This window comes from Biomphalaria glabrata, chromosome 1, assembly GCF_947242115.1.
Source record: "Biomphalaria glabrata chromosome 1, xgBioGlab47.1, whole genome shotgun sequence".
NCBI classification, from domain to species: domain Eukaryota; kingdom Metazoa; phylum Mollusca; class Gastropoda; family Planorbidae; genus Biomphalaria; species Biomphalaria glabrata.
In genome coordinates this window covers 49,369,869-49,390,005 of record NC_074711.1, presented here as the reverse complement: position 1 = coordinate 49,390,005, position 20,137 = coordinate 49,369,869, and the positions used below count along the sequence as shown (strand labels likewise).

Genomic DNA, 20,137 nt, shown 5'->3' with positions numbered 1-20,137 from the left:
TTCAGGCGTGCCAGGTTACATAGCTTTTCATCGGATCTACTTTGGATATATACTCCATTTTCTAGGGATTTAAAAGTGCTGGTGAGTACAACTGAAAAGAATATGCTGAATAGTGTTGGAGCCAGAACACATCCTTGTTTTACTCCACTCTTGATGGAGAATGGCCTAGAGGCGGAACTGTCAAACTGTATGGTGCCCTGCATATTTTCATGAAAAGCTGACATTAGTTTCCGTAGCTTGTTTGGACAGCCAATTCTATCTAATACGGCAAACAGGCTGGCTCTGCTGACAAAGACAAACGCCTTGGTCAAGTCAATAAAAGCTATAAAGAGGGACTGCTTTTGTTCTCTGCTTTTCTTTTGTAGCTGCGGCAGGGAGAAAATTTCTAATTAGTACCTATGCCCCTACACTATGTTCACTTTAGGAGGATAAAGACAAGTTCTATGAAGACCTCAAAGAAGCCATTGAGATCATTCCTCAAAAAAGAGCAAATAATCCTTCTATGTGACTTCAATGCAAGAGTAGGATCAGACTACACTACCTGGCCAGACTGCCGTGGGCTTTTAGAATCGGCTTGAATTCTTCGCATACCACAATCTCTGCATTACCAACATATACTTCAGGACAAAACCACAGCATTGTGTCTCATGGAGGCATCCTAGGTCTGGGCACTGGCACCAGCTGGACATGATACTGACACGGAAAAGGTACATTGGAAACATACTGCTGACACGTAGCTTTCAAAGTGCGGACTGTGATACTGATCACACTATAGTGTCCTGCCAGACAAGATTGCTGCCTACTAAGATCCATTTATCACTGGCAAAAAAGCACAAACAATCCTGATGTTTCCATCAAATTGACAAACAAATGAGAGGAAGCTTTTAAAAACTTCTCAGTGACTGAGTTAGAAAAAAGCTGGACGTTCATACGTGATGCTATTTACCAAACATCCTCACTGGTCTTTGGGAACAAAATAAAAAGAAAAATGATGACTGGTTTGAAGCAAGTCTGCCAGAAATGGAAACTGCCACTAGAAACAAGAGAGTAGTCATGCTAAATTACAAGAAGGAGCCCACCCCACGCAACTTACAAGCGCTCAGATCTACACGAAACAATGGCCAAAGAATAGCGAGACAGTGCACTAACAAATTCTGGCAGGACCTATGTGAAAACATCCATTCTTGTGCAGACTGTGGTAACATCATAGGACTATACAAGGGCATGAAAAAAAGCCTTGGGACCTTACAACAGCGAGTGTGCCCCACTCAAGTCAAAAGATGGTTCAATCATAAGTGATCTTGCACTGCAAATGGAGCAAGGGGTGGAGCACTAAGCAGAACTTGACCAGATTGAAAATCCCATCTCACCAACTGCTTTGTCTAACTTCCCATGCACTTTCAGATTTGAGCCAATTAGACAAAACACCCTCTGTAAAGGAACTGATACAGACCATGTTTGCACACAGGAAAGCACCTGGAGAAGATAGTATTCCTGCTGAAGCCATTTAGGCTGGATAGCATGCCCTAATCAAGCCACTCCATGAACTGCTAAGTTTGTGCTGGGAGAAAGGAATTATCCCCCAGGAATTTATGATTCCAACATAGTAATAATAATTTACAAAAAAAAAGTTACTGCTCCGATTGTAACAGTTATAGAGGCATTTCCCTTCTTAGCATTGTTGGAAAAGCTTATGCTACAGTAATACTGAAGCAGCTGCAGATGTTGGCAGAATGAGTTTACCCAGAATCGCAGTGTGGCTTTAGGGCTTTAGATCCACAACAATTACTCTATATTCTCATGCAATTACTCTATGTTCTTGAAATACACCAGTGACAAACATTTTTTTCAAACCCTGACCTTGAATATACATTACTTGACACACACCACATTTGATTGTTAGCATTAATTAAGTGTTAAATCAACAGTTTAACTTAAGTATTAATTTTTTTGTTTCATTGGTATACACATGGTACATATTCTGTTATCTTATCTACAAAATATTATTTTTGTATAGACTCTAATTGAAGATTGATGTTCAAACAAATCAAATCATGAACTCACTTTCACAAGCGTTTGCTATGAATAATACAGAAAATTATATTTTAACAATACTAAAAAATGAAACAAAAAGATCTTGAAATGCTTTTTTTTTAAAAAATAAAACTCATACATTATTATGATTATTTTTTGTTTAAAGTTTGGATTTCTCTTTGGTATGAGAGTGAATCAAACAGAGAACAGAATTAGTGACTCACAAGGTCATTTGTCTAATACAAACACATTAACATGTAAGTTAAATTAAGTTTTCAATATATTGTTTGTTAATTAGATCTGATTGAACTTTTCTTTCTAAAAGTATGCTGTGCTTTTTCTACATTGTAGAAATAATTTTTTTTTAAACAAAAAAAAAAGACTAATTGTCTATATTTTAAATATACAGTTCCTGTCATTATGAATTGACTTGAGTCTGTGTCAGATGTTCATTTTGAAATTAAGGCTATTACATCCTAGTCCAAACCTTATGCAGGAGCGCATTCCATGCAACCATCTATTTTTAGCGTCCCCCGAAAAGGGAAAAGACACTATTAGTTTTGTGTGGAATGTCTGTCTGTCTGTCCCATTTAGATCTCATAAACTAGAAAAGATGAAAATCCGACATCATAATATTTTAGACTATTCAAAGTTCTGATGCAACAGCCACTTTTTTTCTTTTCTGAAAGCGAAAAATCTAATTTTTTAAAATTACTTATGCAAGCAGTTTTAAATAAAAATACACCACTTTTACAACTATTCACTATTAATAGTAACAAACACTGGAGGTTCATTAGTAGGGAAGAGATATACATACCATATTTGTAACACATTTATGCAAACGGTTTTAGATTTTTCTGTCAAAAAATTATTTTTTTTACATTTGTATTACTAAGTTAAGTAAGTTCTGTTATACTAACTACTACATGTACATAAAAAATGTTAAATTTTTTTTTAAGAGAAAAAATCTACTTAGTATGCATGCAGATAAGTTGGACATAATTTTAAAATATAATTAATAAGTAGTTTTTCATATCATCGTGAGAACTGCAGCACAGCCCTATAGCATTAGAACACTGAACTAAAGGAATTTTTTTTTTTTACGGAAATGCTTTTTTCTTGAGGAATAAGAGATTGTCCCTTTACAAAACAATTAGAGCGATTATACATTCATTATAAGACATTAGTTAGGCCAGGTTCACATCTAACTTCACTTTCACCTATCCTTTGGTCTGTGGACTGCTGGGACACCACACAAGATCCATCAACCTTCTTTCTCCATTCTTCTATGTCATTTTTCATTGATAGAATTTTATTCTGATGTTCTTTCTGAAAATATTGAAACCTGCCTTTTTACCTGCCTAGGTGGACCACTTCGAGGGCCGATTTTGAGTTTGTGTCTCCACACAAACTGTCTTCGTAACCTTGTGTTTTTTTTTGAGATTGTAAACATCCTTGGGATTAACTGCATTTATTTAATTTTAAAAGTTGAAACAAAATTTAAGAAAAGAAACTCTTCCAGTCTTAAAGTTCATACCTTATTATAATGATTTATCTTACAGTATTAATTAGTCAATAGCTTTGATTATAGAATATGATATTCCTTACTCCCAGAAATTAATGTTACTATCAAAATATACCATATCTACCATTTAAGTAGAATTTTTTTAACATGGCCTGGTCTTGTTGTGAATAATAATCAAATTATAATATATTACTTTTTTTTTCTGGATTAGTTAATAAATGAATACTATATTGCAAAATGTATTGACGAAGAAAAAGTTATATGTTTGAAAATATTCATTGTATTTTAATTTTAAAGTGTTTCTATAGAATAGACTATATGTTATTGATTGTCACCTGCTTATTTTGATTCAATGCAATGCTACATTAACAATAGACAAAACATGATTCTAGTTATGTAGGGATTTTATTTGGTGTGTCTCTTTAATATAGTTCATGAGTTGACACAAACAAAAAAAAACTTGTCTCCACGTTTGATATCAGCATTACGTCTGCACAGTTATAGAAGTGCACTTATGGCTACAGGTCACTCTTAATTATAGAAATTTCTCTCAGATACTTCACTTGTTTTCATAGCCTTAGACTATTTACAACTAAAACTCATATCAAAAAACAGCTTTTTCACATCTTTCACAGGTACAGACATTTTACAATCATTTATATCAATATACTAACTTTTACCAAATAATTTGTATCATTCGACACTATCAATATACTAACTTTTACCAAATAATTTGTATCATTCGACACAATCACAATTGTTTCTTTCTTCATTAATTATAACCTGGGAAAAAAAAATTCTTTTATAAATCTAGATTTAATCAAAACATAGTTTTAAGTATAATTAATTTTGATCAATAGTTTTTGACATTCTGCACACACTAATTGAAAATTGATCATCTGTAAATCATCATTTTTTGTTATTTCATTTTAAGATGTTTCCTCTTATATACCTTGGTCTGGAGCTGATTCATTGTATCATCGTAATGGATTGGTTTCTATGAAAACAATGAATACTTTGCTACAGCAGACTAATCAAGTAAGGAACAATGCTTTAAAAAAATTTAACTTCTTTTATTATATGCTAAGACAATAAAAGGTGTGATATAAATTGTAAACTTTTTTTTTGGGAAGGGGGGGGGGGTATGGAATCTGTTTAATGTGAACACCTAAATATTTATTCTGTTTTTTTATCATTAAAGATTCTTCTAGGCTGGTACAGCTATAGACACAACAGCAAATTCAAGCCATCTTTAAAAGAATATAATCTACATACAAATCTACTGAAAGCAGTTTCCTGTGTTGTGTGTCCAAATGACTTCCTGTTTCTTCTATGTACCACATCATGTTCTGAAAACAACTCAACACACATACTTAACCATGGTTTCATGCAGCTTCTTGACAGGTAATCTTTAGAAAGGGTATTCTGTGTTTTACAGTTTTTGATATAGCAAGATTTTCAAATAACATATTCTGATTCTCCAGTGGAAAAGTCTTCCTACAAATTGACTAGTTAAAAAATATTAGAAACAAGTAAAATGTAAAAAATACTTTTTTATAAACCTCCCTCCAATGGACTGAAGGTCCATTTTTGATTAGCAAAGATAGATATTTTTGAATTTTAATAGCTGTTTGATTGACTGACTGACCTATTACTAATACTCCCACTTAGGGGTGCTCATAAAATTAGAAGTTTTACCTAATTTTTTTTTACAAAGCTTATATTAATTCACTCTGGTTAGGGTAACGTAAGCACTTCTAGGTTATAGTTGACAAACAAGCTTTGTTTATTAGTTAGTTTAAAATTAATATGAAATGAAGAAGCTTCCATACATGTTAAGAATAGCTTAGATGGTTCCAGAAGGGGGAAAGAAGTAGATTGTAGAGACTAGATAAAGAGATGCATTAACTGTTTCTGCGCTTCAGTGACTGTTGTAAATGTATTGAAATTAAATTGTATTCTATATTTATGAAGTGTGTTCATCATTTTAGTGATTCCAAGTTCAAGAATAAATGTTTTGTATTTATTTGAAAAGTATTTCTGTTTGAGTTTATACTTTAAATTAATATCTCAGGCATTACAATGTTGTTTTAGTGATCAGACATTAGTTTGAAGAGGGAATTATGCAAAATTAAAACATCACAATCTGAACTACAATAATTCCAATTGCATTGTATGATCTACACCAGTGATCTTCAACAGGGGCACTAGTCTCCCCCCACTCCTGGCAATTTCTTGCAATAGGGGGGTGCTGGGAGCCAAAGGGGCGGTAGGTGGGCACTGGGCATAAAAGGGGGACATAGAGATAAAAAAAGAGTTGCACTGAAATAAAACTAATTCTTGAAAATTAAATCTGGCAAGCTAAATACAGATGATTTAAAGTTAGCTTGCTTCTAATTTAAGAACAGAAACAATGTTAGAAATTGAGTTCGGGAATCCCCTTTTTCTATGTTTAAATTCTTACTCTGTTGCTGTAATTGGAGGGTATTTATTGTCTTTAGTTTTTGTGATTTGATAAACAAACTAGGTAATATGCTTTTTAGATTATAGTTTATTTTATCTACATATGTTAATATATTAATATGTAAATGTTAATTTTAAAAAACCCGCTAAAGCTAACATTCAAATAGAATAATTTAACCTTTTTATTTAACAATGAAAACATTGACTAAGTGGGTCATGAGAAAAGCTTGCTAGTATGCAGAAGCTAATCTCTGCAAAAGTTTTATTGAATTGCCACCAGATAAAAAGTATTCCAATGTTCTACTTTGAGTTCAGGAGCATTACTTGATTTACTTCAGTTTCTCCTTTTTATTCCTTTAAAATGACTTAGTGTGTGGATTTTTTTAGGCAGATGACTGAGGTACCAATGACTGTTGTCAACTTAGGAGACACCACCAGAAAAGAGTATCACCAAATCGGGAATGCAACAGTCACTGCCAGTCTTAGAATCAAACATATTCTTGACAATCACAGGTTGTTATGTTATTTTTTAAAAATCACTTTCATTAAATTGTCTTCAAATAGTTTAATTTTTTTTAATTTATATATTAAATTTCATCTCTTTATTTCAACAAATGAAATGTGTTGAAGATTGTAGAACATAATTACATACATATATATTTTGGATAGAGAAAATCATTTGTCATCACCATCTGGTCAAATGAAGGAAGTTCAAAAAGTGCTTTTGCTAGCAGCAACACTAAATAATGGAATGAAAGTAAGTGTAATATTTGATTATATTGTATATTTTTTTAACTAGTTGAGTAATAGAATGAAGTTGTGTATTATGTCAAATATTTTTTTTTTTTAAATTATATTTAGTACAATGAACAAGTGCTATTAAAGCATGAAATGGGTTGCCTGAGCTAGCCAGGAAAACCAGTGACTTGGCAGAATTTAAGTCATTGGTTAATATGCATGACTAAATGCATGACGCGTAGGACGTAATCATCTTCTTTTTTGAAGTAACGTCTGTATTATATAAGATAAGATAAGATTTAACTAAAGCTTTATACATAAAAGTAATCTCACCAACAGAAGAGATTGATTACAGAACTTTATTCTAGATTTTCACTTGATTACTATATTGATCCTTTTACTTTAACTCAAACAGGTTATCTAAGGTAAACAAAGTAATATAAAATGCAGGTATAGTTAACACAGGGGCACCCCAGGGTTCTGTAACATCATCATTTTGTACACTAATGATTTTCAATCCAATAGTCCTTTTCACAAAATTCACTGATGATTTGGCTCTCCTTGCCCTATTCTCAGAGAACTCAGACATAAATGAGTACTTCAAAGAAACAGTACACATTGAAAAATATTGTAAAGATAATTTTAATATTAAATGTAAAAAAAAACAAGAAATTATAATCCATTTTCGTAGGGAAAAGAAGGAAAAGGATGTTTCTGTAGCTGGAGAGAACATTGAAATGAAATAGTGCAAACTTTTAAATACCTTATTACTATCTTAAACAGTAAAATTAAATTTTACTGCAAATACTGATTATATCAGCAAAAAAGGGCAGCAAAGATTACAATTACTTATAAAAATGTCCTCATTTAATGTTAGCAAATAGACCTCGGATATCACTCTCACATCTGCTGTATTTTAAGTTTAAATATCACTGCCCAGTATGGCAATCTGATAATTAAAAATAAAAAACAAACTTCATAAAATTCAATATGCTGCTGGTAAGGTCATTGGCCAAAAACAAAACCCATTTGGGCAGGTGTTTGAGAAAAACATTCACAAAAAAAGCTAATAAGATTTTAGCAATAAAAAATCACCCTGTGGGTTAAGATCTTTAGAAGTAGATCTATGTCTAGACTAGATCTTAAGAGTTCTACGTGTAATAAATGTATCAATAGATAAGAGATATCTTATACAATGCCCACTGGCCTAATTAGTAAAATCGTTTCATCAAGAAGCTGACAGTGTCAACATCACGAGCAGGGGCAGACTGCCTATTTGGGCTAATGCCCGGTGGGCGGGTAGGACCACCTAAAGGGCCTCATGAATGCCACTATAGAACATATTACATTAAAAGGTGTTTAGAATATGCCCTTGTTAAAGAGCCCTCTGAGCTTTGTGTTTAAAAACAAAAATCTTGTACAGACTCTATAGTGTGATTAATACTAATTTAATCTCAAACATTTTCCAAAATAATGTAATAGCCTATATTCGTTGGCAGTGATACTAGTAGGCTTCATCCTTTAAGGGCATACACACTTAGCAATTAAAAAGCGACATAAGGCCTATATTTCTTACTTATAAAGATCCATTGTATGCATGCGTTCAGTTATTGATACATTATTAAACTTAACAGATTGATTCTAGGTAGATGTTGAATAGGATGCCCATCATATCATGGGCGTAGCCAGGAAGTTTTTTTTTGGGTTCAAACACCCCACCCCCCACCCCCCGGGGTGTCTGAGTTTAGTGACTGATCTTTTGCTTTAATTTTGTTTATTTTAGGTGAAATTTTAATACTAAACCATCACTTGCCCTAGCACAGCCAAGGGGGTCTTAAGTTTAAAACCCCCTACCAGCGTGTTTTGAGTTTGAAACCCCCTACCAAGGGGTTTTGCATTTAAATCCCCCTCTTCTATGAAACAAAAAAAAATGCAAATGACAATCTCCAAATTCCAAGACCACATCTAAGGAAGATTTTGATTTTAAGCCACTCTCCAAAATTTATGGTAAATCCCTCTTCAATATAAAAAAACAAATTACACACTCAAAATTGTATGAGCGTAGCCAAAGGGGTTTTGAGTTTAAACCCCTCTTCAGCTGGGTTTGAAGCTAAAAATACCTCTTCAATATAAAAAAAAAGCAAATTACGCACTCAAAATACTATGAGCATAGTCAAATGGGTTTTTGGTTTAAACTCCCCGCCAGCGGGGTTTGAAGCTAAAAAATAATTCTTCAAAATAAAAATTTTGCAATCAAAATGCTATGAGCGTAGCCAAGCCTATTGGGTGTTTTGAGTTTAAATTTCCCTTCACAGGGGTTTGATGTAAAAAATACCTCTTCAATATAAAAAAAAAGCAAATTACGCACTAAAATTCTTTGAGCGTAGCCAAGCCAATGGGGGGTTTTGAATTTCAACCCCTCTTCTCCAGATGGCTTTTTTTAAAGTTTAAAACCCCTCAAGATAGTTTTGAGTTTAAAATCCCCCTACTGAGCGTTTTAAGGTTGAAAACCTCTCTCTTCAATATTATTTCTAAAGCAAACTACAGTCATCAAATTCTATGACCGTAGCTAAATGGGGTTTTGAATTTTAAAAAAACAAACAACTCCAGATATTTTTTAGTTTAAAACCCCCAACAGATGATTTTGACGATAAAACTTCCCTTTTCGATATAACATCTAAAGCAAAATAGTCACCTAATTCTAAGATCGTAGTCAAGAGAAGTTACACATGTCTACCAGTGGCTGGGCTCCATTAATAAAGTGCAATGAATAGTCATCTGCTGAAATTGAAAAGCACTAAATGTGGCTCTACAAAGATGGCTAAGATGGATTTTAGGAGTCAGTTATAGAGATCGGGTCTAAATAAAGGAAATCCTATGCAGAAGTGGGAGTCGACCCCTTAGTAAGGGTGTGACAGAGCGTCACATGAGGTTTGCGGGACATGTTCTGCGATGACATCCTAGTACAACTTAGCGCCACATTTTCATGGAGGTCCTCACAGCAGGTGGGAAGAGGCTTCAGACATTGCTAGTGACAGATTTTTGTGGAAACAGCTTGCCAGCAAATGCGCCGAACAGCGCGGGAGGGTCTAAGTCAGTAAGAATAGCACATTAGGTTTTTGAAATAAAACTTTTTAATAGCAAAATAATGCACTGTAGGTACATCAGAATATGCATTTAGTTGGCTTTCAATACCAGAAATAGTGCTTGGCGGCGGGGTCTGTCCCGCACTGGGGGGGCTCTCAGTGCTCCCCCAGACCCCTTGCTGGCAAGGGCAAGAGGTCTACAATTTTTTCACTAACTCCAGGAAGAACATATTCAAAGGTACAATAAACGTCTTCGAAAAGAATGAAGGGTCAGAATGTAATTCAATAAATTATGTACACACACACATCCATCCATACAAACATATATATACATAATACAAAATATATATATATATATTTGGGGGGGGGGGGCAGGGAGTGGGTAAATACCCCCCCCCCCCAAACCCTCCCCGAAAAAAATTCCTGGCTACGCCCATGCATGATCATATGATATACAATTTGTGGGCCGGATTGTATAGAAATGCCCGGGCTGATCTTAACACCAAGTCCCCCTCTGATCACGAGTTTGATACCCAATTTGAGCTAAAAAAAAAAAAATTAGATATTTTATTTTATTATAAGTTGTTTGATGGAGGTAAAAAAAGATTTATTTTTTATATATTTTACTTGTTTCAATGTAGGTGATGCTCTATAAGCTTATAAATTTAAAAAAAAAATACAAATGATTTTTGAATAATACCTTTTTAAAAAGACAATACTTAATAATTAGGTTTAATACAATTTTATTGAATTTTAAACTAATGATACATGTCATTGACTATTTTACCATCATGTAGATATAATGTATTTGGTTTCTTAATTAGGATTAAGTTTTTTTTAGTTGTTTTTTTCTATTCATTTATCACTTTATATTTTCTGCATGCACACACACCACACCACACTTTCCTTCTCTTGCATACAAATGACAAGTGGTAGAAAGATTGAAGAAGAAATAGGCAACTCTCATTTTCTTTTCTACATTCTTTAATGTTTTTGCAGAGAATGGCTTCGGAAGTTGTTGAAAGTGAAACCTTGCTGAAGCAACTTACTGATGATGTCTGTGTCCTGAAACAACTAATCACTCAGAGTGAATTACAAGAGTTGTTTGCACTGTCTAGTGCTTCACAAAATGAGACTCAGGATATTTTACTAGAAAGAAAAGAAAAAGACCTGGAGGAAAATCAACAGTTAGAATTATTTATAAACACTTTTTCTGCTAGCAAACACAATGGGTCCATCCTATCAGCATCTGATCTTCTAGTTGCTATTGATGAAAAAAAAAAAGAAACACAGACATTATGGCAGATGAACAAAAATTAACTATTGGAGAGAGAGTCATTTCATGGATTTCCTAGTTCTTGCTAATTAGGATTTTGATTTCTACCTTAGCTAAGTCAAAGCAATGTTTACTTCATCATGAATTACACTATTTTGAATCTAATGTAGAGCTTGTAAATAAGTGTTGGAAATAATTAGTGTTTGTTTAGGTTGGAAACGTTGCCATTGAATGAAGCTTAACTCACTGGTGGCTTGTTCATTTGTTATGTTGTTATTATTATCATACTATGAAATCTCTGTCATAAAATAAAATAAATATTATCTTGTCTAAAACTAAGTTTATATTTGATAAACTGACCAATGCCCCAAAACGTTTCTTTTATTCAGGGTATGTGACTGTTTTGTTTTTTTTTACTGGATTTTGCAGATGATTAAGACCCTAATCAGCACACACACATACATTTTTAAAAATTCTAATAGTCAACTTAGGCTGCCACAACAAAGCATGCCATGCTGCGTAGAGCTTGACAGCACAGCCCAATAAAATAAATAACCAAGCATTATATTCTAGACAATCTGGAAGAAGAACTTTCCCTTCCACGTTAAACAAAACATGCTGATGTCTTGAATCTTCTATGACAGTGAAAGCTAGAAATGAATGCAAGCCATTGAGAGTATTGACAATTGCTTAGAAAAAGATGTTTTTTTATACTGTTTATAATTGTCCACCAGTGTTATAAAGTTGTCTTATAAATTAAATTTTGCAAGTTCTTCAGTTCATATAATACAAGTTCAAAACTTGATTTAAATTCAATTGTTGAGCTAGTTTGTATTTTAATAAATATGATCCATATGTTTAAGTTTTATTTGAGTAAACAACTGTCCACCTCATAGGTTGATAGCCAGAAGCTGCCAGCTATTTTTTTATGATTAAAGCCGATGCCTAGTCTTTAAAGTGTTTATGGAAAGTAAGTATATTAGGTATATTAAACTTGCACGGTATATTAAACTTGCGTAACTATATTTTATACCCCAAAATGTTTGTTTAAATTGATCTGATGTTTAAAATGTTCTCAATATAGTACCAACATCTGAGACACTCAAGAGACATCATATCAGGGTACCTCTAAGTTGAAGACACTGCTCTCTGTGTGGACTCTATACAGTACCGGTACCTCTAAGTTGAAGACACTGCTCTCTGTGTGAACTCTTATCATGTAATTATACAGTACTAAAGATTCTAGCTAATAGCGTACCTCTAAGTTGAAGACACTGCTCTCTGTGTGAACTCTTATCATGTAATTATACAGTACTAAAGAATCAAGCTAATAGCATACCTCTAAGTTGAAGACACTGCTCTCTGTGTGGACTCTATACAGTACCGGTACCTCTAAGTTGAAGACACTGCTCTCTGGGTGGACTCTATACAGTACCTCTAAGTTGAAGACACTGCTCTCTCTGTATGGACTCTATACAGTACTGGTACCTCTAAGTTGAAGACACTGCTCTCTCTGTATGGACTCTATACAGTACCGGTACCTCTAAGTTGAAGACACTGCTCTCTCTGTATGGACTCTATACAGTACCGGTACCTCTAAGTTGAAGACACTGCTCTCTCTCCTTTGGACTCTATACAGTACCGGTACCTCTAAGTTGAAGACACTGCTCTCTCTGTATGGACTCTATACAGTACCAGTACCTCTAAGTTGAAGACACTGCTCTCTCTGTATGGACTCTATACAGTACCGGTACCTCTAAGTTGAAGACACTGCTCTCTCTGTATGGACTCTATACAGTACCGGTACCTCTAAGTTAAAAGACACTGCTCTATGGGTGTGGACTCTATACAGTACCGGTACCTCTAAGTTGAAGACACTGCTCTCTCTGTATGGACTCTATACAGTACTGGTACCTCTAAGTTGAAGACACTGCTCTCTGTGTGAACTCTTATCATGTAATTATACAGTACTAAAGAATCAAGCTAATAGCGTACCTCTAAGTTGAAGACACTGCTCTCTGTGTGGACTCTATACAGTACCGGTACCTCTAAGTTGAAGACACTGCTCTCTGGGTGGACTCTATACAGTACCAGTACCTCTAAGTTGAAGACACTGCTCTCTCTGTATGGACTCTATACAGTACCGGTACCTCTAAGTTGAAGACACTGCTCTCTCTGTATGGACTCTTATACAGTACCGGTACCTCTAAGTTGAAGACACTGCTCTCTGGGTGGACTCTATACAGTACCGGTACCTCTAAGTTGAAGACACTGCTCTCTCTGTATGGACTCTATACAGTACCGGTACCACTAAGTTGAAGACACTGCTCTCTGGGTGGACTCTATACAGTACCGGTACCTCTAAGTTAAAGACACTGCTCTCTCTGTATAGACTCTATACAGTACCGGTACCTCTAAGTTGAAGACACTGCTCTCTCTGTATGGACTCTATACAGTACCAGTACCTCTAAGTTGAAGACACTGCTCTCTCTGTATGGACTCTATACAGTACCGGTACCTCTAAGTTGAAGACACTGCTCTCTCTGTATGGACTCTATACAGTACCGGTACCTCTAAGTTGAAGACACTGCTCTCTGGGTGGACTCTATACAGTACTGGTACCTCTAAGTTGAAGACACTGCTCTCTCTGTATGGACTCTATACAGTACCGGTACCTCTAAGTTGAAGACACTGCTCTCTCTGTATGGACTCTATACAGTACCGGTACCTCTAAGTTGAAGACACTGCTCTCTGGGTGGACTCTATACAGTACCGGTACCTCTAAGTTGAAGACACTGCTCTCTCTGTATGGACTCTATACAGTACCGGTACCTCTAAGTTGAAGACACTGCTCTCTCTGTATGGACTCTATACAGTACCGGTACCTCTAAGTTGAAGACGCTGCTCTCTCTGTATGGACTCTATACAGTACCGGTACCTCTAAGTTGAAGACACTGCTCTCTGGGATGACTCTACAGTACCGGTACCTCTAAGTTGAAGACACTGCTCTCTCTGTATGGACTATATACAGTACCGGTACCTCTAAGTTGAAGACACTGCTCTCTCTGTATGGACTCTATACAGTACCGGTACCTCTAAGTTGAAGACACTGCTCTCTCTGTATGGACTCTATACAGTACCGGTACCTCTAAGTTGAAGACACTGCTCTCTCTGTATGGACTCTATACAGTACCGGTACCTCTAAGTTGAAGACACTGCTCTCTGGGATGACTCTATACAGTACCGGTACCTCTAAGTTGAAGACACTGCTCTCTGGGTGGACTCTATACATTAACGGTACCTCTAAGTTGAAGACACTGCTCTCTCTGTATGGACTCTATACAGTACCGGTACCTCTAAGTTGAAGACACTGCTCTCTCTGTATGGACTCTATACAGTACCGGTACCTCTAAGTTAAAAGACACTGCTCTATGGGTGTGGACTCTATACAGTACCGGTACCTCTAAGTTGAAGACACTGCTCTCTCTGTATGGACTCTATACAGTACCGGTACCTCTAAGTTGAAGACACTGCTCTCTGTGTGGACTCTATACAGTACTGGTACCTCTAAGTTGAAGACACTGCTCTCTGTATGGACTCTATACAGTACTGGTACCTCTAAGTTGAAGACACTGCTCTCTGTATGGACTCTATACAGTACTGGTACCTCTAAGTTGAAGACACTGCTCTCTGTATGGACTCTATACAGTACTGGTACCTCTAAGTTGAAGACACTGCTCTCTCTGTATGGACTCTATACAGTACCGGTACCTCTAAGTTGAAGACACTGCTCTCTGTATGGACTCTATACAGTACTGGTACCTCTAAGTTAAAGACACTGCTCTCTCTGTATAGACTCTATACAGTACCGGTACCTCTAAGTTGAAGACACTGCTCTCTCTGTATGGACTCTATACAGTACCAGTACCTCTAAGTTGAAGACACTGCTCTCTCTGTATGGACTCTATACAGTACCGGTACCTCTAAGTTGAAGACACTGCTCTCTCTGTATGGACTCTATACAGTACCGGTACCTCTAAGTTGAAGACACTGCTCTCTGGGTGGACTCTATACAGTACTGGTACCTCTAAGTTGAAGACACTGCTCTCTCTGTATGGACTCTATACAGTACCGGTACCTCTAAGTTGAAGACACTGCTCTCTCTGTATGGACTCTATACAGTACCGGTACCTCTAAGTTGAAGACACTGCTCTCTGGGTGGACTCTATACAGTACCGGTACCTCTAAGTTGAAGACACTGCTCTCTCTGTATGGACTCTATACAGTACCGGTACCTCTAAGTTGAAGACACTGCTCTCTCTGTATGGACTCTATACAGTACCGGTACCTCTAAGTTGAAGACGCTGCTCTCTCTGTATGGACTCTATACAGTACCGGTACCTCTAAGTTGAAGACACTGCTCTCTGGGATGACTCTACAGTACCGGTACCTCTAAGTTGAAGACACTGCTCTCTCTGTATGGACTATATACAGTACCGGTACCTCTAAGTTGAAGACACTGCTCTCTCTGTATGGACTCTATACAGTACCGGTACCTCTAAGTTGAAGACACTGCTCTCTCTGTATGGACTCTATACAGTACCGGTACCTCTAAGTTGAAGACACTGCTCTCTCTGTATGGACTCTATACAGTACCGGTACCTCTAAGTTGAAGACACTGCTCTCTCTGTATGGACTCTATACAGTACCGGTACCTCTAAGTTGAAGACACTGCTCTCTGGGTGGACTCTATACATTAACGGTACCTCTAAGTTGAAGACACTGCTCTCTCTGTATGGACTCTATACAGTACCGGTACCTCTAAGTTGAAGACACTGCTCTCTCTGTATGGACTCTATACAGTACCGGTACCTCTAAGTTAAAAGACACTGCTCTATGGGTGTGGACTCTATACAGTACCGGTACCTCTAAGTTGAAGACACTGCTCTCTCTGTATGGACTCTATACAGTACCGGTACCTCTAAGTTGAAGACACTGCTCTCTGTGTGGACTCTATACAGTACTGGTACCTCTAAGTTGAAGACACTGCTCTCTGTATGGACTCTATACAGTACTGGTACCTCTAAGTTGAAGACACTGCTCTCTGTATGGACTCTATACAGTACTGGTACCTCTAAGTTGAAGACACTGCTCTCTGTATGGACTCTATACAGTACTGGTACCTCTAAGTTGAAGACACTGCTCTCTCTGTATGGACTCTATACAGTACCGGTACCTCTAAGTTGAAGACACTGCTCTCTGTATGGACTCTATACAGTACTGGTACCTCTAAGTTGAAGACACTGCTCTCTGTGTGAACTCTTATCATGTAATTATACAGTACTAAAGAATCAAGCTAATAGCGTACCTCTAAGTTGAAGACACTGCTCTCTGTGTGGACTCTATACAGTACCGGTACCTCTAAGTTGAAGACACTGCTCTCTGGGTGGACTCTATACAGTACCAGTACCTTTAAGTTGAAGACACTGCTCTCTGGGTGGACTCTATACAGTACCAGTACCTCTAAGTTGAAGACACTGCTCTCTCTGTATGGACTCTATACAGTACCGGTACCTCTAAGTTGAAGACACTGCTCTCTCTGTATGGACTCTATACAGTACCGGTACCTCTAAGTTGAAGACACTGCTCTCTCTGTATGGACTCTATACAGTACCGGTACCTCTAAGTTGAAGACACTGCTCTCTGGGATGACTCTATACAGTACCGGTACCTCTAAGTTGAAGACACTGCTCTCTGGGTGGACTCTATACAGTAACGGTACCTCTAAGTTGAAGACACTGCTCTCTCTGTATGGACTATATACAGTACCGGTACCTCTAAGTTGAAGACACTGCTCTCTCTGTATGGACTCTATACAGTACCGGTACCTCTAAGTTGAAGACACTGCTCTCTGGGATGACTCTATACAGTACCGGTACCTCTAAGTTGAAGACACTGCTCTCTCTGGGTGGACTCTATACAGTATCGGTATTACAAAAAATGTCTAAACGTTGAAGCAAGTACATAATTGTATTCCCTATAGAAACATGAGCACACAGGTCACTTGTGTCTGACTTGACCTTTTTGTCCCTCTTGCAGCTCCTTGAGAATGGCTAGAAACCTTTGAGGGCATCCAGCCATATATATATATAGCTTACCTTAGAGACCTGTGTCGACATTTGTGCTGGACTGTTACGGCTGATCACTGGTGTGTGCTGTGTATACTACTACTACGATACATAGAAACCATTCTTTGACTGTTTGATATAGAGCAATGATTCCTAAACTGTGTTCTGCGGAACCTATTGTCAAGACTCATTTTCTCTCTAATATATGTATGTGTCATGCTAAATGTACCCAAGTCCTGGACAATACCATAATGACACATACAACGACAAAATAAGATTCAGAATGCCACTTTACCGACATATAACATGTTTAATTACATTATTTGCACTATAATACAGAAAAATAGTTAGAGTCTACACTTAGACTATATATATCCAAAAAGTCCAACTGTCCTGGACTAGGAACAAAAACACACTCCTTATCATGAGTTACATTATGTTCAACAAAACATCTCACCAAATAAAAACAACCCAAAACAATAACAATTTTGAAATCAACAACCTGAATTGCCTCCCTTCTCCTCTACAGTAAACAGGAGACCCAGGCTGACCAGAACTCAGTCCTGACACCTATCTAGGTGTCCCACGAACTACTGGAATAATTAACTAGTAGGCATACACGAACATTAATCTCTAAGACTTACTTACTTAGACTTAGGTCCTCCCGCGCCGTTCGGCGCTTTGGGCGGCAAGCTGTCTCCACTAAGATCTGTCACGGGAAATGTCTAAAGCCTCCTTCCACTTGATGTCCACTGTTCTGAAGTCCTTCGTGAAGGTGTATTATACGAGGACGTCCTTGTTTGCGCTTTCCTCGTAGCCTATTTGGCCTCCATGTCATCGCAACTCTTGGTATGTGTAAATGAAAGGTTTAATGGTGTAAGGTTGCAGAATGCGAATGTCGTGTAATGCTGGGTTCTTGCTTCCTGAAGTACTCTTGACACGTGACAAGACAAATATTATAAACTGACTGAAGTCCGATTCAGCAGACAAACATGAAGTTTATTTTACAACACAATAATAATAATACTGCACTCCTTGTTAGTGCTACAAGTCAAGAAATAATAAACAATCCTATCCGCATAACAGCGGTATCAAATGTATCCAATATATGTTAGTTACAAATCACGTCCGCATCTCAGCGGGTAACACTGTGCAGAAATATAGATCAACTAATACATGTCTTAAAAGACCACTGGCAACAACTGCCCACAAGATACTTTCTAACTGAAATTACTACCGACTTTTCTAAGTCGCTACTGTCCATCCCGGACCAAAATATACTTGACCACTCGGTCGAAAGAATACCACTTGACTTAACTAACTTGACTTCACTTGTCTGCTTGACTTGACTGACTGAACTCAAAGTCTAACTTTATTCATTCTACTTCCTGTTTTCTACATCAGCAATTCCACGTGTCTTTTAAACTCTTAACATGACGTGAACTTTAGATCATGCAATGTCAACTAAGACTGTGACAGTATGCATACCGGTAGTTCAATTTGTCGGAGAACATGTCCCGCAAACCTCATGCGACGCTCTGTCACAACCTCACTAAGTGTTCGACTCCCAGTTCGGCATAGGATTTCCTAGTTTGAGACCTGATCTTTGTAACTGACTCCCAAAATCCGTCTCAGCCATTTTTGTTGAGCCACATTAAGTCTATTCTCAATTTTGACAGACGACTTTCATGTCTCACATGCATATGTTGCTGTTGGAATGACGATTGTGTTGAGAAGGTGTATTTTTGTCTCCAGTCCAATGGCATGGCTAGTCCAAATAGGCTGCAGCCTTTGGAAAATGCTCTCCGACTTCGGCACGCTACATCATGGTAGGCACTCCCATCATTTGTTAGGATGCTGCCAAGGTACGTGAACTTGTCCAACTCTTCAAGCTTTGACTCGCCAAATCTGACGGGGGCACCTTTTGACTTTTATTCCACTCGCAAAATTTTAGTCTTATCCAAGTTTATGCGGATGGCAATTTTGGTTGCCTCTCTATCTAGGCTCTCTTTCTTGTATGTATTTATTTGTAGCCCCGAGTAGTGCAACGTCATTAGCAAAGTCCAAGTCCGTTATTCGGTTTTATTCACGCCATGGATTTGATTTTGATTTTAGGCACATCGGCACAATTTAGGCCATGTCGTGCCTGCATTCCCTTAAGGACTACTCTCTCTCTAAACAACAAGGGCCAGATTCTATACAGTCATATTAAAATCAAGGTCTATTCACAGTTAAAATAGTAAAGGTAGTAAAAATTCAATTATTTGGTAAAAATCTAATGTAAATAGTGCATGTTCACAAATTCATAAATCAGATCTTCGTAGATAGCCCCACTTCCCGGAGTAAGCCCAGTACCTTCCCAGGGTCGACATTATCAAATAGTGTATTTAAATTAGTGGCTCTAAAATATTTCGCCCTGACATTCTGGTATCTGGGGCAATCAACGAGGATATGTTCCACGGTGAGGCGAGAGTCACAGTACTCACAAAGTGGGGGCTCCTCTCTCTTCAGCACAAAAGAGTGCGTGATGTAGGTGTGGCCAATCCTAAGTCTGGATATGGTCGTGCTACCACGCCTTGTCAGACCCTTAGATGTGGGCCGCCACCTGCCTGAGTTTACTGCGAGTCTCAGCCTCCCATAGGTTCTGCCACTCTCGATAGGTGGCAGAGGCAATACTTTGTCTCAGGTCCGAGCAGGGAATTTGGGTTCCTGACACCGCATGATTTAGGGCTCTCTTTGCTTCTCTGTCTGCGGCTTCGTTTCCCTCAATGCCAACATGGGAGGGGACCCAGATGAAGGTGACATCCCTACGGTCGGCTGTTATTTAGTCCAACAGCTTCAGGCTCTTATGTACCAATGGGATGTTAGTCTTCATCCGCCCCAAAGC

At 37.4% G+C, this 20,137-nt stretch overlaps 1 protein-coding gene across 6 annotated transcripts in view; it reads left to right on the top strand.

Moving 5' to 3' along the window:
* LOC106059346 (sex-determining region Y protein-like) overlaps window positions 1-11,933 on the top strand; it is a 30,856-nt gene extending 18,923 nt beyond the window's left edge. For all 6 annotated transcript variants that reach the window (XM_056041101.1, XM_056041067.1, XM_056041089.1 and 3 more), the window contains 6 exons: window positions 2,201-2,291; window positions 4,494-4,597; window positions 4,761-4,963; window positions 6,410-6,535; window positions 6,692-6,779; window positions 10,846-11,933. In XM_056041101.1, coding sequence (XP_055897076.1) covers window positions 2,219-2,291; window positions 4,494-4,597; window positions 4,761-4,963; window positions 6,410-6,535; window positions 6,692-6,779; window positions 10,846-11,166 — 915 coding nt within the window. In that variant the 5' untranslated portion in view covers window positions 2,201-2,218 and the 3' untranslated portion in view covers window positions 11,167-11,933. The remainder of the gene's footprint in view (window positions 1-2,200; window positions 2,292-4,493; window positions 4,598-4,760; window positions 4,964-6,409; window positions 6,536-6,691; window positions 6,780-10,845) is intronic.
* Window positions 11,934-20,137: the final 8,204 nt, after the last annotated feature.